General features: G+C 41.5%; 5 protein-coding genes across 6 annotated transcripts; 4 read left to right on the plus strand and 1 right to left on the minus strand.

Moving 5' to 3' along the window:
• Positions 1-610: 610 nt before the first annotated feature.
• Positions 611-13,837, minus strand: LOC144214815 (1-phosphatidylinositol phosphodiesterase). 2 transcript variants are annotated; one of them, XM_077743503.1, is made up of 6 exons: positions 13,627-13,833; positions 13,401-13,461; positions 2,479-2,531; positions 2,000-2,046; positions 1,237-1,807; positions 611-1,148 (listed from the first exon to the last, which is right to left on the minus strand). In XM_077743503.1, the coding sequence occupies exons 4-6, from the start codon at positions 2,023-2,025 to the stop codon at positions 816-818; spliced, it is 930 nt and encodes a 309-aa protein (XP_077599629.1). In that variant the 5' UTR covers positions 2,026-2,046; positions 2,479-2,531; positions 13,401-13,461; positions 13,627-13,833; the 3' UTR covers positions 611-815. The 2 variants fall into 2 exon arrangements, with proteins under 2 accessions (XP_077599629.1, XP_077599630.1); XM_077743504.1 differs by lacking the exon at positions 2,479-2,531 and having other exon boundaries at positions 13,627-13,837.
• On the plus strand, positions 3,382-7,285 carry usf2 (upstream transcription factor 2, c-fos interacting). Its single transcript, XM_077744059.1, has 11 exons — positions 3,382-3,615; positions 4,594-4,634; positions 4,747-4,853; positions 4,974-5,075; positions 5,171-5,333; positions 5,407-5,494; positions 5,714-5,758; positions 5,920-5,978; positions 6,056-6,147; positions 6,224-6,352; positions 6,416-7,285. The coding sequence occupies exons 1-11, from the start codon at positions 3,578-3,580 to the stop codon at positions 6,503-6,505; spliced, it is 954 nt and encodes a 317-aa protein (XP_077600185.1). The 5' UTR covers positions 3,382-3,577; the 3' UTR covers positions 6,506-7,285.
• On the plus strand, positions 7,773-10,891 carry tekt2 (tektin 2 (testicular)). The gene is made up of 10 exons (XM_077743659.1): positions 7,773-7,852; positions 8,640-8,809; positions 8,869-8,994; positions 9,084-9,289; positions 9,370-9,513; positions 9,794-9,908; positions 9,983-10,090; positions 10,152-10,295; positions 10,358-10,437; positions 10,502-10,891. Exons 2-10 carry the CDS (start codon positions 8,654-8,656, stop codon positions 10,704-10,706), a joined length of 1,284 nt encoding a protein of 427 aa, XP_077599785.1. The 5' UTR covers positions 7,773-7,852; positions 8,640-8,653; the 3' UTR covers positions 10,707-10,891.
• LOC144215205 (free fatty acid receptor 3) lies at positions 11,201-12,384 on the plus strand. Its single transcript, XM_077744038.1, has one exon. It carries the CDS (start codon positions 11,386-11,388, stop codon positions 12,382-12,384), a length of 999 nt encoding a protein of 332 aa, XP_077600164.1. The 5' UTR covers positions 11,201-11,385.
• LOC144214816 (free fatty acid receptor 2-like) lies at positions 12,735-15,356 on the plus strand. Its single transcript, XM_077743505.1, has 2 exons — positions 12,735-13,012; positions 14,466-15,356. Exon 2 carries the CDS (start codon positions 14,472-14,474, stop codon positions 15,354-15,356), a length of 885 nt encoding a protein of 294 aa, XP_077599631.1. The 5' UTR covers positions 12,735-13,012; positions 14,466-14,471.
• Positions 15,357-15,458: the final 102 nt, after the last annotated feature.

Consider the following 15,458-nt stretch of genomic DNA (forward strand, 5'->3'; position numbering starts at 1 on the left):
AAACAAAAAAAGTACCAGTAGTAGAGATGTGCACGCGCACACGCACTCCCAGGGACCGTGTTGCGTGTGCGCGTGTTTGCATATGCTCCAGTTTTTCTGGCCTTCTGAGCTCTGAAGTCGTTAAATACATGATAAGAAATCGGTTATGGTGCAAAAATAAAATTATAGTGGTGCATTTTAGACTGGATGCATTGACACTTTACTCACGCTAGAGGGAAACAATGCTACCCTGCATATTTCATACTCAAGAAAAAAGTTTGCAAATAATAGTAGTTATTCTGATATTAAGAACATTTAGGACATGTTTTCTCCCCACCTTAAAAAAAGAAAGACTCACTTTAATTATTAGCACATTTCAAATTCCAGAATGAGAAGAGATGAAAGTAGGTTCCTATAAATCTTTTTCCGTTGAAAACACAACATAATTAATTTGTTCATTCATATAAGTAATTGATTTTTTTTCGAGTAAGCAATGCCTACTTGTGTGCAAAATGCTACTAAAAACTAATGTTTGAAGCTGTTTTTGAGATTAGACTAGTTGAAATAAGTTTGACAGCGACGTCTTGTGGTCACAATGTGTCACTGCATCTGATTGGAAGGCCAAACAAAATGCATTTGTGCAAGGCTTTATTGGCTCGTACCACTAATACATTTTATGAAGAAATCATCTCAAACTAATATTTTACATTCATCTCTACAATAATTCGAATTGAATGCCTTAATTGTCCTTATACAATTAAATTGAGATTTAAACTCAAATATATGGATCTGCTTTAGCCCTAATTGTTGATTAAAACAAGTAAGGAATATTTTTTCTATACCAAGTTACAATGAGGTTGAATGCATTTCGAGAATTGGGTGGGCTTGCTTACTGTGGCTTTGAGTTGGAAACCAATGATGGTCTGGATCAACGGCGCAGCAGGAAAGTCCATGCAAATGATACCGAGTCGTTGGTTCAGATCACGTTTGGCCTTAAGGTACTCATGCAACTGAGGATTGACCAATTGCGCCACCGTTTTGGGGAAGGCAAAAATACCACTCCCACTGCTATAGGTGAGGAACATCCGGTCCTTGTCCCCATGGGGTGCCGCCTCCAAGTGCTCGTAGACACTCTGCCACTTCTTCTCCAAGTGCTGAAGCGTGGGAACCTGGAAGAATGCGAGCCACGTGACCTCTAATGACCAAAAAAAGCATAGCAATGGCCGCTATCACATATGAAATTCCATCTGAACTTACCTTCCAGTGATCTGCGATGTCCATGGAGGCGTAGCGCATCCCCAAGTCCGGCCCGTAGAAGTTCTGTAAGATGATGAGCTTACCTCTTGCCTGGCCCATAGTGGGCACCAAACGACTGTGCCACAGCATCTCCCAACTGGCGTAACGGTGTATGTGTTCGACCACCGCCGAGTAGATGTTGTTGGTCTCGCTGAACTCCTCTTTGACTCGCATCAGTATCGTCTCACTTGGGTAACTGGCCAGAAAATCCCGTACTGAGTCCAGTACGTCGCCAAAGTGGGCGTTCTGGTATACCACGCCGTGGTGGATGGTGAGGTTGCCCTCTACGTGGCGGACGCGTATGTCCAGGAAGCGGACGCCGGCGCGCAATTGGAGCGCCAGGGGCCAGGTTTGGCACTCGGCGTAGACGCCGCCAAACAGAGACATAGTGTCATGGGTGCCGGGAATGCTGAGTTCGGATAGGAGACGCTCGTCCGGGATGGTGGACATCCAGGATGGGTTGAGGAACTCTGGGGAGGGCGTGTCGTCGTAGTCCGGACCCTGTATGGCTCCCCGAACCTGACCGCTGACGCTGAAAATGGGAAAAAAAATAACTGAGACTTTGATGGCTCAATTAACAGAGAAAACACAAATGGGCCTTAACAGTAGATTTGAAGTATTTTCTTCAATAATAGATTTAATCATGATCAATAAGTGAAATTTACATTGTGGGTGAAAATTTTGTTTATCAATAAATCAGAAACCAGTCTTAAACAGGACTCACCCCACAAGAATCAGAAGCCACCACATAGTCCCAGTTCTTTTCCAGTGCTGCAGAAAAAGATACATTACATGTGATTAAGTGATACTACAGTACATGTAATATAGTCATCTATACCATCCAACTTTTGACCGCAACTAACATTTATTTATTCATTTTTGGCGATTTCAGGGCACAAGAAGACTACTCCGTCATACAAAAACATTCCATTTGTTGATGATATTTATTGAAATACAACATAATTATAATGACTCACCCTCTTTTAACCAAATATAACTTTAACAGGAGTGCAAATTGCAAAGAGTGAGTTCAAAGAATTACTAACAGGCATTAAACTAGCCAACCAACATTCAATCTGAATAAAAGAAACCTCAGATGTGTGTGATGGACCTTTTTAAAAGCAGGTTTAGAGTTTCTATAACACACTTGCTATGTCAGCTCTGTTGATGAAAACATAATAATAATGATGATAAAATTCATACCTGAAATTGGGAGAGGTGATCGGCCTCGTTTCAGTCGGGCGCCCAAGTGGACACTGCCATGAGATTATTGTGGGAATCAAGCATAGCTGAGCAGATGACAACGCTATAGTGAGGTGAGGGGCCTGTCTAGTGTGTGTGTGTGTGTGTGTGTGTGCATATGTGTATATGTGTGTATGCGAGTGTGTGTGGCCTATTCATCACCCCCTGCTTTTGAGCTCTCAGCCATTCCGAATATTTGTTCTCGGTAATGCTTTCTTCAATGATTGTTTTTACAATTATTGTTTGTCAAACGAATTGAATACTATATTCAAATTTAATTCAAAGAACAGAGTTGCCTCTACTTTTTCCAACTTTACACTATTAATGTATCTTTATACTATGAGAAAGATATTTAATGAGGACATGTGAGAAGTGTGTGTTCTGTTCTGTCCATGGGAACATGCAGATGTGTGATTATTATCTTTATCACTTTAAAAGGGATTCCAACATTGCATAACTGCCTTAACCTTGTCCCCTTCTATTTGTTTAGCTGTTGGTACCGACTGAATCCACATGGTGTATAAATATCTAAAAATATATATATGTACAGTCAAGGCAAAGTTTTTTAAAAAGTGGCAATTCCAATCATTACATTACAAGGAGGTTGTCAACTTTTACCACTGTTTAATAAGATACCAAATATTAAGTCATTGAGTAAAATAGAACACTATTGCATGTAAGTAGTTGGTGAAGCTTTAAATCTCATTATACTGACAATAAAATAATTCAATTGGCTCTGTAAAATAGTATCAATATTGTTTATATTTCGAATTATTCTTTATTTTATGGATTGAAAGCAAAACAATGGAGCTCTTGTCAAAAATAACTACATTTCCCATGATGCCTATTATCGGCCTTCCCAATCTGGCAACCCGGCAGCTCGAGCGGAGACGAAGCGGAAGCCTCCATTTTAGCTTCTTTGGCCGCTCGACGCCTCACGTGTCCCGGCCTGCGTGCCTCACATGACCCGTGTGTTTGTCCCCGTGATCACGGCAGCCTCCCTCCACCTCGGTGGATCTGCGTTGTAGCCGTCGCTCGTTCCCACCCCGACCGAGTCTTCATGGATTTGCTGGAGCAGAGTGCGGATAGCTCGGGGAGGTGAGCTTTTCCATCGCTTAGCCCCGTCACCCTGAGCGAGGCCTCCATAGTTTAGAATCTTCTTTATGTCTTTAAACTATTTGACCGGGCGGGCTTACTTTTTATTTATTTACTTATTTAATCGCTTTGTAGTGGTATTTTTTTCGGGACACTTCGGTACTTTGGCCCGACTGTGGTGGTGCGTTTAAGTACTCGAGCTAGGTTGTAATTTTCAATTTTGTTTGTATATGTTTGCCGAACGTTAAACATAAAATTATTGGCCTTTTTTTGGGAAATATGTGGTCATAAAATGTAACCTTGTGCACCTTTTAGCGGATATAAATACATTAATAGTCATGGGCGCTACTTTGTGAAGTGCTAAGGTCATTTTTTTAGAAGCTGTCATTGACCTAGACGTTTTGAGTTTTAGTTAGCTATTCATAGTATAACGTTGAAAATACATTATATTAATTTTCAGCACACTTTAGTACTGATTTTTGACCTAAAACTGTAGCTGACCAGCAACTAGGCTTAAATGAGGAGTTTGTTATTATACAGGCTGATTGGAGGTACTTTAAAATTGAACTTTTTTTCAAATGGATCTCTTTATAACTTAGTTATATTACAATGTACACTAAAACTAAGGAAACATAAACAGACCACTTACTGTTCAAACTTAAGAGTGGTAATAATATAATAATAATAATTTATTCAAGAGTTATTAACTGTTATAACAGAATGTGTTGTGGTAGTATTTGATGCCTTTTAAAAAATACATTACATCATTTTATTAATAATAATTTAAAGTTTATTAGTATTTATTTATACTATTTCAACATTTTTGTCCCCAAAATTAGAATTGCTTTCACATTGGTTATCATAAACATACACGCTATTACAGAAATTGGATAACAAATGAAATATTCTCCAGTTGTCTGCTATTATGCATGAAATATTTCAATTATTTTAATAAGATGAATTTTTCTTTCTTTGTTGCAGTCATAAACAGGAACCCGACGAAATTGAGCAATTACAGGAAGGTAGGAATGATTTTATTTCCAACTAATTGATCAGCCATGTACTGCAACTACATAAGTTATTTTTGTATTCTATAAATTAGATTAAAAATATTGAATTCAATTGTTTTGACAGGAGAAGCAGAGGATCAGTCAACTGGCACAATTTCCGCCGTCTCACAAGCTACGTTTGCTGACCACAATGTCCAGTACCAGTTTGGCACAGATAACAGCGGCGGACAGGTAAAAACTATCAACCTAGCAAAATTGTTATGTTATTCTGCAGTACCGTGACCGGACTTTTGGTCCCCGGTTAGATGTCCCTTATTTTTTTTAACATCAACATGTTTCCGCTTCTTCTAGGTTACATATCGAGTCGTACAAGTGACGGACGACAACGTCAACGCGTCGGCCGCCGGAGCCGTGAGCGTCGTCTCCGCCGCGGCGTTCACGGCCGCGCCGCAGGTGTGTTTATTAATTCCACAAAAACAAATAAGGAAGTGTCATACGTTTGTTAGCTACACCTATTATATAATAGGCCATTGTTTTTTTAAATCCAGGCTGTAATCCAGAACCCTTTCAGTAACGGGGGAAGTCCAGCTGGGGAAACGGTCGGAGGAGAGACGCGTTTCGCTTACTTCCCCGCCGCTACCGTCAGTGACGGGACGGCCGCGGCAGTGTCGGTGCAAACCGCCGCTGACCCGACAATCGCGCAAGGGGCCGGTGAGCATCACTTAAAAGACATGCAAATAAAATCTTGGTATTGTGAATAAATTCATCCCTAATTGGCATTTAGGTCAGTTCTACGTCATGATGACCCCTCCCGATGTGCTTCAATCGGCGGCCCAACGGACCATCGCGCCTCGCACGCATACGTATCCCGCGTAAGTAAAAAAAAAACGCTGTTTTACAAGTTGGAAAAATCCAAAAGTTGTACTCATTACATATGGCAATAGTCCTACTTAAGAAAAAAGTATTTTCCATCCAACTTCCCATGAGGTATTCAGTCTTTGAATTTGGCTTGTGCAAGTCAAAATGCAAGAAAAGGTCCGATTGCTATCCATCCTAAAAACCACACTGTCCTACTTGCCTGCCATCCCCAGAGACCTCGGTGAAAGCGAGATGTTGCAGCATGCCAGCACAAACTGGTGAGGACAACTTTTACATTCAAAGTAATGCTGCTAGCATTAGCAGCAAGTAAGCTAACATATTCACAGCAAGCCAATACACTCATTACAAGTTCATAGTTTTAAGTTGTCTTTTTGAACATTTTTCCACACTGTCCACTTTCTTTTGGTGTCCTTAAAAGGAAAGTGGACGGTCCACGAGCACCGAGGGACGAAAGAAGAAGAGCACAACACAACGAAGGTAGCATTAAAAGCTACTTGCTAATTCATTGTTTCCTTACCAATGCTAATTTTCAGAACTACTATTTTTTTCCCTAGTGGAGAGAAGAAGAAGAGACAAAATCAACAACTGGATTGTCACTCTTTCCAAAATCATCCCCGACTGTAATATTGACAGTAGAACTGGTGCTGTAAGTCTTCTCAATTCCATTTTTTTTTTCATTACAATCTCCTAGCTGCAACATAAAAGATGTCTACCCTTTTCAGAGTAAAGGAGGAATCCTATCCAAAGCCTGTGACTACATCCGAGAGCTTCGTCAAAACAATCAGCGGTTGCAGGAAAGCTACAAAGAAGTGGAACGACTGGAAGTGGACAACGAAGTCCTTCGCCAACAGGTAAACGGCGGCCAATCGCGCGGTGAAATGAGACGTCCCTTCATGTCTTTTTCATATTCTTAGCTTGAAGAACTCAAGAGCGACAACGCGCTTCTTCGGGCGCAGCTACAGCAGCACGGCGTGGAAGTCAACGGCAGCGCCACGCCGCAGTGATAAGTCGAGGACAGTCGCTAACGTGAACAATAGCAGGAAAGGAACAACCACAGGACGCCGCCACCAGACAACATGAACACGAAGCAAAAAAAAGTGAAGGACTGCTGACAGACAATGCCTCCCTTCATATGCTGCTGGTCAATGGCGGACATTTACTGAGTAGCCCAATGAAACTCGCCAAAACCTGCTTTAAGGAAGAGAAAAAAATGAAAAAAAAAACACCTCGACGCACCACTCTTGCACAAAGCTTTACCGTCATTTACAATCCTGCCACAGCTACCGATTTCTTAACTTTATTTTTGTGTATTTTCTCTTTTTCAAGCTACCAAATGTCATAGGAATTACTAAAATGGCTGCCATTGAATGATTGACATCTGACAATCTGTTTTACATTTAGTGAGGGATTGGATAGATTCATAAAGTCCATAAAGTTTGACATTGACATTTACACTTGAGTTCATCTTTTGAATAACTTGGCAAATAATTTTTAGTCTTCTATTAATTTACTGCCTTTCAAAATAAATGTTAATTTAACTTGGAAGGTGAAAAAAACTAGAACATTTCATGATCTGTTTCTTTTTAATTTGGGTGCAAAATTTGGTTCATTTTAAACCACTTCATTTTCAAAAGCAGATTTGTTTTGTCTATCAGCATCGATGGCAGCGAATGAGTCTGAATATCACTATTTTTATATCGTCCTTTTTAATTTATAAGTCCAAATTGGGCATCTTTAAGGGTTGTTAGTCAGGCAATTCATTAGTAAAAAAAAAACAGCTCTGATGTGTTGCTTTTTATTGGAGTGCAAGACCTAAATGAGGTGTAAACCTAGCTCAGGTATTTTAGGGTAGTGCACTGGCATCTGGTTCTCAAATTTTACATAGATTTTATTTTTTCGGGGGGGGGGGGGGGATTTAATTTTTTTTTGAATAATTTGCATCATAGGATCAGGTTTTATCAGGCATTGCCTAGTAGTTGGTAGAACAGTGAATGTGGGGTCTTTTTGGGGGGGCGGGCAAACTGATGTTTGGGACAGTTGCTATTTGAAGGCAATAAACTATGAATATGAAAAATATGTTTTTGCTTCAACAGTATGGAAATTGTGATGCTATGATAAATGAACATAAATTCATATTAAGATATGAATTACAAACTAATTACATGTATTTAAGGAAAAGTTTATTTAATGTTTTATAGTTTTCGTTTAAGATTGAAGTAAATGAGATACTTGCGAAACTACGTCACGTTTATCTGAGACGGGCATTGTGTTGCCAAGGACGACTGTTGCTATGGAAACCATTCAACAAGGAGAAGACAACCAACTGCGTAATTGCTCATTTAATAACTAAGGTGAGTCATATTTTAAAATAAGTTTCGTATTCATTTTAAGAAGTTGAGGTGAGTTTCAAATATAGAACAATTGTATCGAATTAATATTGAATAAACCATTTTAATTATGTCGGAAGTTTCTATTGACTTTGCAAAGAAGCTACAAATGTTTTTAAATAAAAATGGTTAGCTAAATAATTAAATTATATTGTTTTTTCTATTTATTTTGAGGCTTCTTAGTCATTTGCCTAGCACTAACAAAAAGTTGGCATTAAATTTACGTAGATTCTAAAATTGAAACCAAAATGTTCTAATCCTGTACTTTAACAAATTCCTACTTTGATTTTAAAGGTTCTATTTCGAGTTTGTAAATAAGTTTAATTCAAGTCGGGTTTCGAGCTAAAACGGTGACACCTGTTTGCTTACGTCACGATCCGCAGATTCGTCACAAAGAAGCATAAAAGATTTACGACCCCCCCCAATCGAACACATCCGCGGAGAGTAATTAATTTAGATTATTTATTGCCAATAGGGGTGTTTTACGCAATCAAGTTGATTCACGGTAGGGAAATACATTATTATTTTTTTTTTTTCAAAAACATCATGAGAGTTCCATGCTACATTTTTACCCCAAATTGAAAAGTACTTGCACTAACGATTTTTTAAGTATTATTTATTGATTTTATCGAAAGGGTCGTTATTTATTGAAGTCAATAGTTAGTTAGTTTTAGGTCATTTCAGGTCATATGCTGATTAATGTCAATTGCAATAATCTGTAATACAAAAAATGACTAAATATTTTTTTAAGATTGCAGCCCCACCATGGCCAAACATCCCGAGAAACCCATCGTGCACTATGGTGTGCCGGAATGGACCAAAAACAATGAAAAACTGTCTGCCACGGCAGTAATCGAGCGATATATTTCCAACGTGATCCGCCAAGAGAGCAGCGTCCTCCGCAATGAAACATCCTGTCAAGTAAGTCTTTACTAACCTCGCCATTACAAAACAAAATGGTTACCATGTTGTCTTTGCAGACCGACTGGGACAAAAGCGACACCGCTCGCATGTTGAGGGATAGAATTTGGGAGGTAACGAGATGTAAGGACCTCCTGGTGACCTGTGCGCAGAAAGTTGACGACGAAATTGAAGCGTTAACTCTGGTAATCTCATTTAGGTTAATTTTATCTGTAAATGGGTGCCAAAGAAAGATCAGCATGTGTTTTATTTGTTTTTTTGGGGTGGTTCACAGAACAAAACGAGGACTGAGGAGACCTTGGCCGCCACGGCTGTTCCCCACGAGGTCACCACGGAGAGTCTTACCCTGAGGGAGGGTCGGCGTGGATTTGAGCTGGTGAACGACCCGGTGGAAAAGGAGTTAAAAAAGGAGATTCACGTCATTGAAAAAGTGCAGAAAGTTCTCCAGCTGCATATAGATCAGGCATTTGAACAGCTCGTGTAAATTCTATAAAACACATTTGTTCCTCTTAATGTCGATGGAGCGTCGCTGAAATGCCTTGTTGGACGTTTCTTTCCAGTATTTTGCAGAAACTGCGACAGCAGCTGACGGCAGACATTCAAAACAAGATGGAAACGTTGAATATTGACAATACTTGTCTGGAACTAACTATTACTTCACCACAAATCTCCCTGAAGCCAAATCCTACCCGGATACCGGCAGGGTAATCTGTCAGATTATGAAGTATTTACAGATCAGACACATTTTTGGGGGAAAAAGTACTGTATTTTCTCGCATATTGGCCATATTTGTCGATGGAAAAACATTATAACTGAATGGAGGGTACAATCTCATCTGTACAAACCACAGAGAGTAAAGAAAGTCTATCCAAGAGACAAATTGTCATCCTCACAGACAGTCAACCCAACCTGACCAAGCGATAGACTGTTTGTCCCACCGAGACAACCGATGATTTACTAAAGCACCCTTCTCATTCCCTCTAGAACATGCACTCCCCACGATTGGATCCAATTCACCCAGTTAAATCTCGCACGAGCCCGCGAAGCAATGCAAATGTCCGAGCAAATGAGGGAGGACATGAGTCTCACCCGAGTCAACGTACGTCCCACCCTCGCCCCGACTCATTTCCCTCCACCCCCGACTCATTTCCCGCATTTTCTCAACTATCACAGCTCCAAAACGAGTTGAAAAACCAGCAGAGGGCCACGGAGTTTGCGCTACGTAAACGCAACCACGACGAGCAACAAGCGTGTCGTGAGCTGGAGTGGCAGTTGAAAAATGTCAGTTTAACCAAATGAACGCCGTCGTCACAGATTACACAACATATTGCTTTTCTCATAGACGGAAGATGAGATCGCGTCCATGGAGAGGGACATATTCAATCTGGATGCGGATCTCCAAGCAAAAACTGCCCCCATGAAGCTAGCTCACACTAGACTGGAGAACCGAACCGCCCGACCTGGAATGGATCTGTGCAGAGATGAGGTAAAGACCAAAATCCTCAATAATCTCAATCTTTCCTAAATCTCTTTCCTTGCCATTTTTAGGCGCAACGTTGCCTTGTGGATGAAGTCAACCAGCTCCAAGCTACAATTGCCTTCCTGAAGGAGAAGCTAGCTGAAGCTCAGTATGTTACCAATCGTAGCATAGTCCCAAAAGCCCCAAATTTGTTGGACATTCTTCTGTTTCAGGCACTCGTTACAAAGACTGAAATTCCATCACAACCAACTGATGCAGGACCACGCTAGGAAACGTGAAGCTTTAGCCTTGGAGCAACGTTGCATCAAAATCCGCGAGCGCCTGGTCCCCATTTTGTACAGTGACGAAACCCCGGTGCCTCTTCTTCTACTCACCAGCTCCAGTGGGAGGAGTGTAGCTCATCTGGAAACGCAATAGACCCCCTCAAATCTATACAATTATTCCCAAACTATCTGAATGATGGACTATTTTAGGACCTCCATTTTTGTTTGTGATCCCTTTGCGTTGAATAGCAACAAGCTTGTTATGAATCGCCCTCTTGGAGAAAAAAACATGTCTTATCTTCCATTCCGCTCCAATAAAATGCCTCCACAACAAAGTAACGCATTTTCCGCTCCGTTTATTTTCAATGTAAGCTTTTTGCGTGACACGCCTACGCATCATAAAAGCCAGTCGCTAACATTGACCTTTTTAGTCCTATGGACTGTTATTTATCTTTTTGTTAGACTTTCAAGGTCAATTTAAGATGTCCAAATCCATTTTGTCTTTGCAAAACCAATCCCACAACAAAGTTATTAGCCTAGTAAACCTTAAAAAAAATATGACCTTGCACAACCTTCGATTATTCTGAATCATTTCACTTCAAGCTCCAGATGCTTTCCCCCCATTACGACAAGCTAGCGCCCGCCCGCTAAATGTCCACTACTTCCACATGAGTGCCCACATCTGATAGGATATCTGTTGCCAACCGGGCGACGTACAACGCCGCTCAATCAGTCTGGACGGTCTCCCGTTGGACAAGAGTCTTCCTTTTTCTAAATGGGTACTGGATCTTCCAAGCTAATGCTAGTTTTTGGCCTCTTTTTGTATCATCAACATGGACGCCATCAAGGACTGCGTGGCTCTTTTGGTCTACTCCTTCACGTTTGTGTTGGGCCTACCCGCTAACCTTCTGGTTCTGTTGGCGTACGTCCGCAAAGCCCGGAAACGTGGCGCCACCCCCAACGTGGTCTACGCCCTGAATCTCTGCCTGGCTAATCTGGCGTTGGTAGCCTGGTTGCCCGTCAAGGCTCTGGAGACTTTGCTCCAAGATTGGAGACTCCCGGCGCCGTTGTGCCCGGTTTACAGCTTCTTCCTCTTCGCTTCGCTCTACGGGAGTTGCTTGTTCATCGCCGTCGTGACGACGGGACGCTACTTGAGTATCGCTTTCCCGTTGGTCTATAAACGGTACCGGCGTACTCGGATTTCCTGCTCAGTCAGCGCGGCGTTATGGGCGCTTGTCCTGCTTCACCTCGGCGTGGGTTTGATAGCGGAAGGCGGCGCCAATTTCGTCTCGGCGGAGGACGACGCGCTAGCATGCTACGAGCATTTTGATGCCTCGCAGCTAGCCGTGCTGCTACCTCTACGTCTGGAAATGGCCGTGGTTCTTTTCCTCCTGCCGTTGACGGCTTCGTCTTTCTGCACGCTACGCTGCGTGGCGCTGGTGTGGCGGTCCAATCTACGTCCGGCGGGGAAGCGGAGAGTCCTGGGGGTGGCGCTATCTACGCTGGCGGTGTTCGTCGTGTGCTACGCTCCCTACAACGCATCGCATGTGGTGGGTTTTGTGGCAGGGGAGAACGTGGAGTGGAGATCCTACGCCATGTTGAGCAGTTCCTGTAACGTTTTTCTGGAACCCGTCGTCATGTTGATGCTGTCGCCGGCCACGTCCAGGGGGATTGTGGGAAAAATTTGCGCCGCGCAAAGCAGATTCAGTCGCACTGACGGTTTTCGCCATCGATACGTCACTCCTAACACTGGAGCTAATAACGGGTCGCCGGCTACTGTTACCGAGAGGAGCCAAGATGGCGCCCATGTGCCCAAACTCAGTCGGGAATGACTATGAAACCTTTTGTACTATTATAGTGAACATTTCTTTAAAGATAAAAAGTACTGGCAGGGATTAAAAAAAACACAAAATAAGATTTTTTTCTACTTTTAGTTGTTACAGGGTTATCAATGGCTGCCAATGACGTCACTAGACGTCCAATCCCTTTCTGATGGGGAAGGGTGAATGAACAAATGAAAAAAAAAATGGAAAAATTAACATGAAAAAATGCCCTCATCATACCCAGAAAAAAATAAATCACCAAAAAAACTGTAATAAGACATTTCATACTTAGACAGCAGCTCATAACCACACAAAAACATTAAGGCAATAACAAAAATCTGACTTTTTCTGTGTTTACTGGTTCTTGTAAGTAACCTTTGGTACATAACAATTATGAAACACTTCCCTGTAACATTTTGAGTGTACAAGCGGTTGCGGGGTGATGATGTTTGAAAAGTGCGAACAACAAATATTGTGTCATAAAATTTATTAAATTTTCCCCAGTGAAAGCGAGATAGGAGATATTGATATTGTGATGTATTTCTTGTGATGGATCTAAGACACATTGTCTGTTGAGAGTGTTGGAACAACACAGTTATGGAGAGATAAATTATCGTGGCATGTTTGACAGTGTCAGGTAAGAATACATTTATGTATTAAAAAAAATATATCATTCAATTACTGTAACAATTGTAAAATAATGTGGTAGATAAATGCCATTTTGTCAAAAATGTCTTTATATGCTGGCATCCTGAGACTAAATTACTTTAAATGTTGTTTTATATCCAGGTTTAGAATTATTGTGCTGTGTTTTAATGTCTATTGACAACTTAGTAACATTCTCTGGTTTGAAAAACGTTTTTTTTTTTTGTTATAACTTTTTTTGTCTGTCATTATTTTTTAAAAACGTAGTATTTTAATAAGACAACTTTCGGTTTGTAACTGGGTGAATAAATGTAATTATTTTGAATCGATTCCTAATATTTTGTAAAATAAATATATAAATAAATAAATAAAATGCTTACCTCACATAATGCAGGACATCAATTCTTCAACGACGAATATTCTTATTCCAATTCAGTTTTTCTGTCAAATAAAGATACAATAAAAGAGATCGATATTGTTATTAAAATCACAATATATTGTATGTATTATCTATTTCCGTTATCTTAAGGCTAATGCTAATTTGCGTCTGTACTTGATGGTATTAACGCCATAAAAAACGTCTAAAGAAATTAAAATAATACTCACAGTCATATATTATTCATCGTTGGAGGAGGAAGACTAATATTAATATTATAATATTAATAATATGAGCGTTAGTCGTCGATTAAATCGTGCGGAGATGTCTTAGTGAACAGTTTGAGGCTTACTGTTGCACAAACAAGCGCACCTGAATAATCAAGAAAATTAGTGTTTCAATAGTTTGGATTGTTGAACGTGTGAGGGAATCACATAACCAGTCAATTATTCGACATATTAGACTGTGATTAATCTAAAAAGTTTTAATCAGAAATTCTTATTCGTTTTTATTTCCTGGCAATAATGACGTTTTATTTCCATTGACGACGGTGGGCGTCCAATTCATTTCAAAGGTTCATTCGCCTTCTCCCAGTTAAAAAAATAATTAAATTGGATTTAATGTTTTTATTGTCATTATACAACTATACTGAGATGTCAAGGTTCACCACAAAATCCACAAATAAAAACAACAGACAGACAAATAAATCATCAATAAATAAGTAGTCAACAAGATAAACTGGTGGTCAAGATAATAAGTAGTCAACAAAATTATGAGTACTAGTCAACAACATAATAAGTAGTCAACAGAATTATGAGTACTAGTCAACAACATAATAAGTAGTCAACAAGATAAACAGGTAATCAAGATAATAAGTAGTCGACAAAATATACAGGTAGTCAAGATAACAACTAGTCAACAACATTATACATAGTCAACAAGATAAAAAGGTAGTCAAAATAATATCTAGTCAACAAGATAAATAAGTTGGCAACTGCACAAATAAGAGCTAAATGATCAATCAATCAATCTGCATAATTAACGAGCGAGTCCATTGTGTTCTCTCCAGTGAGCAATGCACCTCCTTCTACTCGCTGTCTACATCTTGACCTTCCTGGCGGGTGTCCCCGCCAACGTGCTGGCCTTGCGCACCTTCTGCCGCAAGGTTCGCACCCGCGCCGCACCCATCGACGTCCTCCTCCTCAACCTGACCATCTCTGACCTGATCTTCTTGGCCTTCCTGCCCTTCAAGATGAAGGAGGCCTCGGACCACATGCAATGGCTCCTCCCCTTCCCTCTCTGCCCCTTGAGCGGTTTCGTCTTCTACGTCACCATCTACAACAGCACCTTACTGCTGACCGCCGTGGGCGTGGAGCGCTACCTGGGCGTGGTCCACCCCTTTCGCTACGCTCTCTGCCGCCGACCCCGCTACGCCGTGGTGGCCTGCGTCCTCTTCTGGGCGGTGACCTCCCTGAACCTCAGCGTGGTCTACATCATGCCGTACGCCCAGTGGGGCGACATCGCCGCCGAGCCGCCGTCCACCTGCTACTTGAATTTCACGGAATCCGAGCTGGAGATCATTCTCCGGGTCCGCCTGGAGCTCTTCTTGGTCCTCTTCTGCGTCCCTTTTGTCATCTGCTGCTTCTGCTATGTGAATTTCCTCCTGGTCCTGTGGCGTCTCCCCAGAATCGGCAGGCGGAAGAGGCTGAGGGCTATGGGGCTGGCGTTGGGTACGCTGGTGGTTTTCGCCGTCTGCTTCGGCCCTTACAACGTCTCGCACGTGGTGGGCTTCGTGCGCCACGAGAGCGAGCACTGGAGGAACGTGGCGTTGCTCTCCAGCACCCTCAACGCGTGCCTGGACCCGCTGATTTTCTACTTTTCCTCGGCCGCCGTCAGGAGCGTGCTCAAACGCTACTTGAGGAACGTGGTGGCGAAGATGCATATCCTCAAATGTGGCTGAGGATCCGGGTTAAATTCTTTTGTTTAGTGTCCAATCCGTCTCAATTAGGAGGGACGGTTTGATGAAATTTGACAGACTTTATTCCCTATTGTGTTCTATAGG

The sequence above is a fragment of the Stigmatopora nigra genome, chromosome 21 (assembly GCF_051989575.1).
Source record: "Stigmatopora nigra isolate UIUO_SnigA chromosome 21, RoL_Snig_1.1, whole genome shotgun sequence".
In the NCBI taxonomy this organism is placed as follows: domain Eukaryota; kingdom Metazoa; phylum Chordata; class Actinopteri; order Syngnathiformes; family Syngnathidae; genus Stigmatopora; species Stigmatopora nigra.